The 12,668-nt window shown below is 36.5% G+C and overlaps 1 protein-coding gene across 1 annotated transcript in view; it reads right to left on the reverse strand.

Annotated features, from left to right (window-relative positions):
* The window catches only part of DNAH8 (dynein axonemal heavy chain 8), a 414,847-nt gene that overhangs the window by 273,388 nt on the left and 128,791 nt on the right, over positions 1–12,668 (reverse strand). The window contains exons 25-26 of the mRNA XM_004619333.1: positions 12,593–12,665; positions 11,089–11,278 (exon numbers count right to left, since the gene is read on the reverse strand). Coding sequence (XP_004619390.1) covers positions 11,089–11,278; positions 12,593–12,665 — 263 coding nt within the window. The remainder of the gene's footprint in view (positions 1–11,088; positions 11,279–12,592; positions 12,666–12,668) is intronic.

Here is a 12,668-nt window from a genome sequence, read left to right on the forward strand (position 1 = left end):
TCGAATTAACCTACCACATTTTGCATTATCAATTCACTATTTGGGGCATCTAGCCTTCCAGAAACTTGGAGTTCTTTATAAATAACTGCAGCTACAGTCATATATGTAAATATAATTTTACTTTTCTTAAATAAGTTCCTGGGGGTAAAACTGTTGGGTTAAATGGTAAAATGATGCTTCACTCGTTAAGAAAATGGTAAAAGAGCTATAGATATAATATAGTGGGTAAGATGATTGCCTTGCATAAGGTCAACCTGGGTTCAAACTTCAGCACTAAATATGTTCCCCCAACTTCTACTAGGAAAAAATTATTTATTTTTTAGGAATATTTATTGAGGCCCAGGTATTTACAAAGTTGTTTATAGTAGAGTTGTTTCAGGCACAAAATGTTGGAACGCCAATTTTACTACCAGTGTCCTGTCCCTTTCCTCCACCGTTATCTCCAGGTTCCCTCCCATTTAATAGCCTGGCAGGCATATAACAAATTTATTTCATATTACTTGGTTCAATAAAACAGGAATGGCTAATAGAATTATCAGAAAATAAATCAATAAAAGTCAATTTGTGATGATTAATTACTATATATTTTTAATCTTTTTTAATCTAGGAGAGGACAACAATATGCACTATTAGTGAGTGCCATACTCAATGCCACATTATGGGAAATTTCTCCAGTCCTTTAGACGAGCTCTTTTAAATGCCTCTTGCAAAGTTGATTTCAAGGTTATGAATTCCCTAAGCTGTTGTCTGTTCATAAGGCTCTGTGTAGGTCATCACATCTGACTGATGATCTAGTTGGATAAGAGCGTTCTTGGTCAGGTGTTCATTTTGTTGAGTTTTTGTGCTATATTCTTCTGTCTTGTAGAGTCTCACTTGATAGATTTGTTATACATCATATGGGCTTTCCTTTGCATATAAGTTCCTTTTTTAAAAAATCTTGCTGCATTCAATATTGTCTCTCTATCTAAGAATTTTGTCATTTTGAGCATAATGTGTCTTCCAACTTTCCTTATTGAGTCTCTTTTCAGTGGGACCCTTCAGACCTCTTACAGATCTCAGAGTCTGTAATCCTTAATTCTCAGAAGTTCTCATCAATGATTTCTTTATTGTTTCTTAATCACATTTGCCTTCATGTTCTTCAGGGATTTCAATGATTCTTATATTATTTCTCTTGAACTCACCCCATAGTTTTCTGGAATACCATTTTTTTCACCATTTGCTGTTTCCTACCAAATTCCTCCTCCTTATCTTGGAGAATCTCAATCTTTTTGCTCAGCTACAATTATTATGCTGACTTTTGACTTCTATTGACTTTTTTTAATATCACCTACCGTGTTATTCATTTCTGTCATTTCTGGCTGTAGTCGCTTTTTCATTCTGATTCTCTTACTTTCTTGTGCTTTTCTGATTACCTATGCTCTCGTTTCTTAACTCACTGTTACTGAACATCTCATTACAGTGTCACTAAAGACACTGAGGATTTACCGGTATTGTTTATGTCTTTGGTAAGTTTTCTCTCATTGAGCTTTGTGGGCTTTAATGTGTTTCCCCCATTGATTTTCTGCTGTTCTTGCTGTGCTGGGGAGTGAGTCTTTGTAATTAACCTCCCTAGAAAATGGTGAGGATTAAGCTAGAGATTGCTTTCCATCTTCTCTGCCCATCCTCATTGAATGACAGGAAAAGTAACTGTGAGCAGCATGTAATTTTTTTAATAGATCTGGACTTCAGGAGCTGTGCCATAGGCTCTTTATATAGTGCAGGTCTGGTGTGGAGACTTCTGGGACCCACCCAGTAGAGAGAGAGGAGGTTCTGCATTCCATTCTGTAATAGGCCCAGTGATATCTGCTCGAAGGAACCATCACCTGGGATGATGGAGCAGAAGAATAGAGCCAGGAGTAATCCCTGAGCGCTGCCAGGTATGACCCAAAAACAAAAAGGAAAGGGTAAACAGGCTTCAAAGTGGTGCTATTTTTTACATTCCCATCAGCAGTATATCAAAGCTTCAGGTTTTTTGTCAACAACTGGAATGGCTGACTTTTTTGTATGTCATCACCATATGTGTCTTTTGATATCTCAGCATTGTTTTAATATGTATCTACCCAGTGTCAATGATATTAAGCATCTTATCCTGTGTTTATCAGCTACTCATCTATCTTCTCTGTTGAGCTATCTAATGGTTTACCATGTATCAGGGGAAAGGGTTTTATTATTTATCTGTAAGAAATCTCGGGGCAGGGAGATAGTACCATGGGTAAGTTGCTTGCCTTGTCAAAAAAAAAAAATGTTGGGCTGGAGCGATAGTACAGCGGGTAGGGCGTTTGCCTTGCACGCAGCCAACCCAGGTTCGATTCCCAGCATCCCATATGGTCCCCTAAGCACCACCAGGAGGAATCCCTGAGTGCATGAGCCAGGAGTAACCCCTGTGCTTCGCTGGGTGTGACCCCTCCCAAAAAAAAAGTTGTTTGCATTGCGCCTGATCTACCCAGTTTTGACCCCTGGCATCCCATAAAGTCACCTGAACCCTTGAAAAAGTGATTCCAGAGTGGAGTCAGGAGTAAATCCTGAGTGTTGTTGGGCATGATCCAAAATAGTGACACCTTACATGTATTGAGTATAAGTTGTTTTTAATATTTAATGATGTCTTTTAAAGAGCAAACACTTTTTATTTGGATGAAGTCAGTTTTTTTTTTTCTGTTATGGACCATACTTTTGATACATGCCTAAGAATTCTTGGTCTAACCCTAGATCACAAAAAAGTTTCATCTCTATTTTCTTCCCAAAATTTTATAGCACTTTAATATAATTTTTACTTTTGTTTATGGTTTAAGTGTCCAATTTTACATTTTTGAATATGTATATGTAATTGTTCCAGTACTATTTGTTAGAAAGACAGTTCATTATTTCCTTGGTTTGACTTGATAACTCTATAGAGTTTATTCTTCAATTTATCGTGCTCCACTGACCTGTATGTCTCATACAAGGTCAACAGCACACGGTTTTGATTACTGAGCTTTATAACATGTTTTAAAATGAAGCAGTACAAAGTCTTCAGTTTTATTTTCCTTTTCAAAAATGTTTCAGCTATTTTAAATCCTTTGAATTTCCCTTTTCCTTATTCAAATTTTAGGAACAACTTTCAATTTCTAAAAAACAGCCCTCTGAGATTTTGATAGATTTCATTGAGCATATAGGTAACTTGAGGGAGAAGTGACAGATCAACAGTATTGAACATTTAAGTCTATGAATATGATATGTTTCCCCATGGTATGTCTTTCAATATTTTTTATAGTTTCCAGTGCCTAAACCTATAATAACGTTTTAATGAAACTGTTTTCTTAATTCCATTTTTATGTTGTTCAGTGACAGCATTTAGAGATATAACAGAAATTTTTATTATATTTGTGTTTGATATTATACCAAATAAATTTATAGAATTAATTAATTATAATGGTCCTTTTGAGCTTGTAAATATATTCTTGAGGATAATTTTACATACAAGGTCATATCACGTTAATAGTTTTAATTTTATTTTTCCAGATGTATAGGCTTAATTTCTTTTCCATATCTCAACCCACTGAAGAAAACCTCCCGTATAATGTTGGATAGATGTGAGAAAGCAAACATTCTTGACTTGTTCATGATTGCAAGGAGTAAATAATGGTCAGCCTTTCACCACTAAATATGTTCTCTGTGGGGTTTTCAAATGATATTTACCAAACTAAAGAAATTTAATTCATCCTACAGCAGTGAATATATTTATCATGAAAAAGTATTACATTTTACCATATGCTTTTTCCTCCTATTGAGACAATCATACAGGTTTTCTTCCTTATCCTATTAATAAAGTATCTTCAAATTTTAATTATATTTCTGGGATAAACCTCTTATGTTCTTAATATATCTATTTTGATTTTTGTGGTCACAGGCACAACAGAAGTGCTACAGTATTACTCCTGGCTCTGTGCTCAGGGCTGACTCTTAGAGGTACTCAGGGTTATATGTAGTAACAGGGATTCAAATGTGAATTTTTTAGCACGTGGTTATCCAGTTTTTCCAGCATCAATTGTTGAAGAGGTTGTCTTTACTCCATTTCATACTCTCACAACCCTTGTCATAAATTAGCTGACCATATATGGAGGGGGTTGTTCTTGTCATTGGTCAGAGAATCTGTCTGTTTTCTAATACCATGCAGTTTTGATCACTATAGTTTTATATTATACTTTTGAGTTAGGTAATAAGATATCCCCCAGTTACTTATTTTTTGGTGTGTTTTGGTTATTGGTTTATTTTAATTCCATACAAACTTTATTATGGCCTGTTCTACTTCCCTGAAGAATGTTGTCTGAATTCGGATAGGGATTGCTTTGAACCTATATAGTAGTTTCTTCCAATCCATTAGCATGGAATATTTTTCCATTTTCTAAGGTCCTCTATCTCATTCTTAGTGTTTTGAGGAATTCATGGTATAGATATCCCACCTCTTTGTTGATTCCTAGGTACTTTGTATTCTTGACACTACTTTGAATGGGATAGATTCTGTTCTCTTTCTCCTTTGATTCTTTGTATATAAGAATGCAACTGATTTTTGTGTATTGAAAAATCAGCCAGCCATTTTTCTATATCAGTTTCTTGTTTCTAAAAATGTTTTTGTGGGGGCCGCACATGTGTGGCCCCTGCGCAGCTGCACGAGCATGACTCCAGAGGCCAGCTAAACTACTTTTGGTATGGGTAGCTCCTTGCAGAATGTCTCCAGACTGAGAACTAAGCCAGCCCCATGCCTGCCCAGGAGGGGAAAAGTATTTCTCTCTCTTGCCTCTTCCTTGCCGGGGGTGAAGGGCATGGTGACCGCCATATTATGACAACCACAGATGAGAGTTACAAGCTTGCAATGATCCAATATCTGGAAGAAATCTCCCTGGACTTAGTTGCTAAAGTACAGAAATCCAAAACCTCATATCTCTTCACAACAGGTCAGACTCTAGTGGGGTACTCCTAACAATAATAGTGAGGTTTTGGTGAAATATTGAATGTAACCAAAGTAAAGAGAAAGTAAAGTGAAACTTAATAGTTACGGAGGGGGGGAATGGGGAGGGATGGGAGGTGTACTGGGGTTTGGTTTTTTTTGGTGGTGGAATATGGGCACTGGTGAAGGGATGATTGTTTCAGCATTGTATAACTGAGATTTAAACCTGAAAGCATTGTAATTCTACACATGGTGATTCAATAAAACAAAATTTTATTAAAAAATGTTTTTGTGACTCTTTAGGGTCTACTATGCATAATATCATTTGCAAATAAAGATCATTTTACTTCTTCTTTTCCAATTTTGACCCTATTCATTTTATTTTCTTTCCTGGTAGCTTTTGCTAGGACTTCTAGTACAGTGTTGAACAAAGAAGACACAGTGAACAACCTTGCCTTGTACTGATCTCAATGGGAATGCTTTCAATATTTCATGATTAAGAATAATATTTGTGGGGCTGAAGTGATAGCACAGTGGGTAGGGTGTTTGCTTTGTGTTCGATTCCCAGCATCCCATATGGTCCCCCGAGGACCGCCAAGAGTAATTCCTGAGTGCATGAGCCAGGAGTAACCTCTGTGCATCGCCGGGTGTGACCCAAAACGCAAAAAAAAAGAGAATAATATTTGCTATTGGTTTGTTATAGGTAGCCTTTATAATCTTTTTTTACAGTTTTGTTTATTTAAATCACTGAGAGACAGTTACAGAGTTGTTAGTGATTGGGTTTCAGTAACACATGTTTGAGCACCCATCCTAGGGCACAATTTCCCACTACCAATATCTTCAGTTTCTCTCCAGCCAACCCCACGCCTCAGCCTGCGTCTATGGCAGGTACTTTTCTTCTTTTTCTCCCTCTTTCCTTCTGAGCATCACGGTTTGCAATACAGGAACTAAAAGTTTATAATGCATATTCCTTTACCCACTTGCAGCATTCAGTTCTTGTCCAGAGTGATCACTTGAAATATCATTGTCACAACAGTCCCTTCTCTATCCTAACTGTCCTCCCTCACATTTGTGGCAAGCTAGCAACCGTGGACCTCCCCACCCAATCTGTGTTTCTACTATCCTTGGATACTAGTCTCATTATGTTCTTATATCCCATGTTTGTTGAACTCATATAAAAACATGTATGTTTTTATGTGAGTGCAATTATCCTATATCCTACTTCTGACTCATTTCACTCAGCATGATACTTTCCATGTCCATACATCTATAAGCGAATTTCATGACTTTGTTTTTCCTCATGACTGTGTAGTATTCTGTTGTGTAAATGTACCATGGTTTCTTTATTCAGTCATCTCTTCTTGGGCACTCGGGTTGTTTCCAGATTCTGATTATTGTGAGTAGTGCTGCAATGGGTATAGAATTACAGATGGTGTTTCTGCTATGTATTTTTGAGTCCCAGAGCATATTCCCAGAAGTGGTATTACAAGATCATATGGAAGTTCAATTTCAAGTGTTTTGAGTAATGCCCATAATATTTGCCAAAAATGCTGGACAAGTCAGCATTCCCACCAACAATGAATAAGAGTCACAATTTCCCTTCACACAAGGCACCACTTGTTCTTGTTCTTTTTGATGGGTGCCAGTCTCTGTGGAGTGAGATGAAATCTAATTTTTGTTTTGATTTGCATCTCCCTGATGATTAGTGATGTAGAGCATTGATATATGCCTTTGGCCATTTATATTTCTTCTTACAGAAGTTTCTGTTCATTTGTTCTCCCCAATTTTTTATGGGGATATATGCTTTTTTCTTGTAAAGTTCTACCAGAGTCTTGCCTATCTTGGATATTAGACCATTATCAGATGGGTTTTTCCAGTTCCCATGAGTTGTCTTTGTATCTTGGTCACCAATTCTTATGAGGTGCAGAAGCTTCTTAGTTTAATGGAGTCCCATTTGCTTACCTTTCCTTCCACTCAATTGGGCAGTGGTGTTTCATTTTTGAAAATGCCTTTAACTTTAATGTCATGAGGGGTTCTGCCTATGTTTTCATACATGTACCTTATGGATTCAGGACTGATATTGAGGTTTTTTGATCCATTTTGATTTGTTTTATGTGCATTTCATTAGAAAGAGGTCTGAGTTAATATTTTTTGCATGTAGCTGTCTAGTTTTCCCAGAACCACCTGTTGAAGAAATTTCCTTGTTCCATTTGATTATTTTTGCCCTTTATCAAATATTAAGTAGTAATATATTTGAGGGTCTGTGTCAGGATATTCAACTATATTCCATTGATCTGAGAGTATGTCTTTATTTCAATACCATGCTCTTTTAATTACTACCTCTTTGTAATATAGTTTGTAGTCGGGGAAGGTTATGCCTCCCATCTTTTTCCCCCAAAGATTGCTTTAGCTATTCACAGGGTTCATTGTCCCATATAAATTTCAGCAAAATGTTTAATCTATTTCTTTGAAAAATGTTGTGGCAATACTTATAGGGACTATTAAATCTATATAATGGTTTGAGGTATACTGCCATTTTGACAAGCTAATCCTCCCATTCCATAATCAGAAGATGTGTCTCTATTTCCTCATGTCCATTTTTATTTCTTGAGGTACTGTTTTATAGTTTTTTTCTCCTATGGGTTTTCACCTCTTTAGTTAAGCTGATTCTGAGGTAGTTGATTTTCTGAAGCACAATTATAAATGAGATTGTTCTATTTTATATCAATTTTTTCTCTTTTATTACTTGTATATAGGAAATCTATGGGCTTTTTGATATTAATTTTGTAAGCTGCCACTTTCCTATACAAACCTATTATTTCCAGGAGCTTTTATTGCAGTCTTTAGGATTTTGCAAGTGTAGTATCATATCATCTGCAGATATGGATAGATTTAATTTTCCTTTATCTGGATGCCCTTGATATCTTTTTCTTGCCTAATTGCTATGGCAAATATTTCCAGTACTATATGGAATAGGAGAGGCAAATATGAGTAAACTTGTCTTGTGCCTGATCTTAGAGGGAGGGCTTTTAGTTTTTCCCCATTGAGAATAATTCTTGCTGTGGGCTGTGGTAAATAGCTTTGACTATATTGAAGAAAGTTCCTTAAACTTCCATTTTGCTGATAGTTTTGTCATAAATGGGTACTAGATCTTGTCAAATGCTTTCTTTGCATTTATTGATATGATCATATGGTTTTTATATTTTCTTTGATTGATATTGTGTATCAAGTCAATTGACTTGCAAATGTTAAACCATCCTTGCATTTCCAGGATAAATCCTATTTGGCTTTGTGTATGATCTTTTTGATGAGTTGTTAGATTCTATTTGCCATAATTTTGTTGAGAATCTTTGCATCTGTGTTCAACAGGGATATCAGCCTGTAATTCTCTGTCTCCATCTCTCTCTTTCGTTCTCATTTTCTTTCTGTTGTGGTATCTCCATCTGCTTTTGATATCAGGATGATATTTCCTCATAGAAACTATTTGTTCTGTTTCTTCAATATCCTGGAAAAGCTTGAAAAGGCTGTAGATCCTCTTTAAAGTTTTGGAGGAATTCACTAGTGAATCCATTAAAGAACTGAACTGTGATTTACAAAGTTGATAGTTGAATTTTAGGTAGGACACCAGTCCTACCACCAGTATCAATGTCCCTCCATCAGCATTGCCATATTCTCTCCCTACCCCAACTCCATCTGTTAACTTGACAGTAACATTACAGAGTTTCAGTGGATGCAGCTTATATCATGCTTTCAGTTTTGTTGAGTCTGTATTTTGGATATATGGCTATAACAGTTATCCATATCACCAGTATAACTTAAGCCCTGATGCCTCTTTACCCATTACTTCCAGTTCTTTCCACCCACCCAATACCTGGCTTGATATCTTTGTTTCTCTGTCTTTCTCCTCTGTAAGATCAAGGGTGGCCTTGATATCCCTCTTTTACTACAGTATATTTCCTCTTCCAATATTCTATATACCACAGATAAGTGAGATAATTCTGTGCTTGTCTTTCTTCTTCTGTCTTACTTCACTCAACACGATATTTTCCAATTTCAATCACGTTGCAGAAAATTGCCTCATAGCACAGTGGGTAGGGTGTTTGCTTTGCACGTGGCTGACCCGGGTTCAATTCCTCCATCCCTCTTGGAGAATCCAGCAAGTTACCGAGAGTATCCCACCTGCACAGCAGAGCCTGGTAAGCTACCCATGGCATATTTGATATGCCAAAAACAATGACAAGTCTCACAATGGAGACGTTACTGGTGCCTATTTGAGCAAATTGATCAACAACAGAACAACAGGATAGTTATTTTAACAATACTGATTTTTCCAATCCATGAACATGGGACTTTTCCAGTTCCTAAGGTCTACGTTTAAAAAAAAAATTTTTAACCTAGGATAAGTTTTATTGTGAAAGTATTTCAGTCAATACTTCAGGTTTTCCCCAACAGATTACTTCAAGCATCATTTTAAAGAAAACTTATTAAATGCAAGACATGTCAATGTATGAAGGAAACAACATGTGAAAGTTATATTTTACAGTTCAGTAGTAACTTCAGTCCCTAAAATAATTTCAAAATGGATATTGAGTGCAGAAAGGACTTGATAAATGTTGGCTATTATTATACACATTATTGTTATTATTTTCTTATTATTTTATTCTTCTTTTTCAGTGATTTAAAGCTATGGCATAGATCTCACACATTTTTTTGTTAAGATGATTCCTATATACTCTATGTTTCTGGATACTCTTTTATTTTAGTTTTTTAGGTTTTTTTTGTTTTTTTTTTCTTTTTGTGTCACACCTGGCGATGCACAGGGGTTACTCCTGGCTCTGCACTCAGGAATTACTCCTGGTGGTGCTCAGGGGACCATATGGGATGCTGGGATTTGAACCCGGATCAGCCGCATGCAAGGCAAATGCCCTACCCTCCGTGCTATCACTCCAGCCCACTGGATACTATTTTAAATGGAATAGATTTCTTGATTGCTTTCTCCCATGATTCATTCTTTGTATATAAAAATGTGACTGATTTTTGTGTATTGACTTTGTAGCCAGCCACTTTGCTCTATTGGTTTATTGTTTCTATGGGCTTTCTTGAGAACTCATTCTGGTTTTCTATATATATCATCATGTCATCTGAAAATAGTGATAATTTGAGTTTTTCTTTATCAATTTGGATCCCTTTGAGTTGTTTTTCTTGTCTGATTGCTGTAGTCAGGACTTCTATTACTATGTTGAATAGAAGTGGAGAGAGTGGATATACTTGCCTTGTACCTGATCTCTGAGGGAATTCTTTTAGTTTTTCACCATTAAGGATGATACTTTCACCATTAAGGAAGGCTTATTATAGATGGTCATTATTATCTGAGGAAGATTCCTTACACCTGTATTTTGTTGAGGAGTTTTATCCTGAATGGATACTGAATATTGTCAAAAGCTTTCTCTGCATTAATTGATATAATCATGTGACATATACCTTTCCTTTTATTAATGTGGTGCATTTTGTTAATTGCTTTTGCATATGGTTAACTCTACCTCTCAGAGAGCCTGGCAAGCTACCAAGAGTATCTCGCCCGCACAGCAGAGCCTGGCAAACTCCCCGTGTCATATTTGATATGCCAAAACAATAACAGGTTTCATTCCCTTCACTCAAATGTGGTATATAAAGAAACAAAGCTAGGAGTGGAAAATACCTAATATCTTATAAACCCTTTGACTTTGACTACAGAACTGAAGTGATTACCAAGTGGTGATGGGAGGAGAAGGATGGAGAAAAAGAATTGGGTCAGTAATTAAATGACAATAGCAGTAAAGGTTCTTTGGCACTTTGAGGTAGAGTAACTGAACAAAAAAAGTATAAACATTAACACTAGTCAAATCATGTTTCATTAACAAACCAAAAGATGAACTTGATTTTAAGTGTATGGTCATAGAACAGTAATAAAAGTCCTCATGACCAAAGTCTTTGAAGAAACATATTTAAAAGGACTTTAAAAATCCAGATGCTGTCATACCCTATGATGTCAAACCCATGTTCTGTCACCCAGAAATAATCCAAAAGACCATTCATTGTTATTCTAAGATTCCACCCATATGATATTTGTTTTAGCATTTTCTTACTTTCTTCTCTCTTCAACTGCTTCCCTGTGCCTGTATGGGTTGTGTCAGTGGTATGCGTAGGACTAATGGCAGACTTGACATGCCGGGTATGCTGTTGGCCCCAGTAAGCCACACCTCTGCTGACCTCCAGAGTTAACTGGATCATACGGTTTATGGCTTGTTGTATATCATCCAAACTAGGAACCATCACCTGCATAAAGAAGAAGCACACTCTTGATACTGTGCACATATAATCATGTAGCACTGTAGCACTGTCATCCCGTTGTTCATCAATTTGCTCGAGTGGGCACCGGTAATGTCTCCATTGTGAGACTTGTTGTTACTGTTTTTGGAATATCGAATGTGCCATGAGGAGCTTGCCAGACTCCACCATGCAGATGAGATACTCTTGATAGCTTCCCGGGATCTCCGAGAGGGCCGGAGGAATCAAACCTGGGTCCAACCGCGTGCAAAGCAAATGCCCTACCTGCTGTGCTATCGCTCCAGGTAGGGCCATATAATCATATTATCATATAATAAAAATATATAAATCATATAAACATATAATCGTATAATTCGTTTTCCTAATTTTTCTTTTTTGCCCCAGTGGGACAAGAGAATTAGAGGAATACCTGACCCAATGGGAGGTTGCTTTGAAAAGAGGGATGTTAGGGGATGATAGAGTTCAGACTTTCTCTGGCATCATTTTCTTATACTATCAAATCTTGTGAACAAAAAGGTACCTATCCAATGTCATCCTACCTCCGTGAGGATGGCTGGATTCAGCCAAAGATTATGGACCATGTGTTTGATATTCATGCGGCAAAAATAACAGCAGCTCTACTACTGTTCTCTAATACTCTAATACTACAGATACTTATCTCTTTCAAATATGTGAAATAAGAAAAGACTTTACCCTCTGGAAGGTCAGACTATACGAGTATGGTATTAGGTGATCCTATGAACTATAGGTACCTGACCAGTCAGAAAGGCATTTCCATTCCCACTGTGTAACTAAGAGTTCCTGATGCACATAAGGTGTTGTGCAACTGAGGTGATGGGAGAACTAAGTTAATAAGAAATCGCAAAGCTCCATAGTGCTCCGAGCATAAGTTCCTTCCTATTCTGATGTCCTTAGAGGGTTGCCTCAAAATTTTGCATTAGAGATAGGGATTTGAACTTAATTACAAGAGGTTTATATTGACATAAGTCTATGTATGAGGTAAAATTCTTATAAGACTTTAAAAAGCAAGATTTTTAGGGTAATGAATGAGCAGTTGCTTAAGTCAACTCTTACACCTTTAATGCAACATGAGTTGTGCAAAATCAATTTTTCTACAACAGATATATAAATGTGATCATCAATTATTTTTGAAAACTGAGATAAAGTCAAGGATTGCAAATGACCAAGAGTTAGTTAAATGAAAATTTATGTCTAATGTTATCTTTCTTTAATACAACATCACCCAAAATTACTGTATTAACTTGAGTAATACAGTAATAATAAAATTAAACTAATACTTACCACATTAGGAATTGCAAGATGTACTTCAGATTTTATAAAGGAAACAACATCCTCTGATCGCTTTCGTCCAGGGCTG

The sequence above is a fragment of the Sorex araneus genome, chromosome 5, assembly GCF_027595985.1.
Source record: "Sorex araneus isolate mSorAra2 chromosome 5, mSorAra2.pri, whole genome shotgun sequence".
Taxonomy (NCBI): Eukaryota; Metazoa; Chordata; class Mammalia; order Eulipotyphla; family Soricidae; genus Sorex; species Sorex araneus.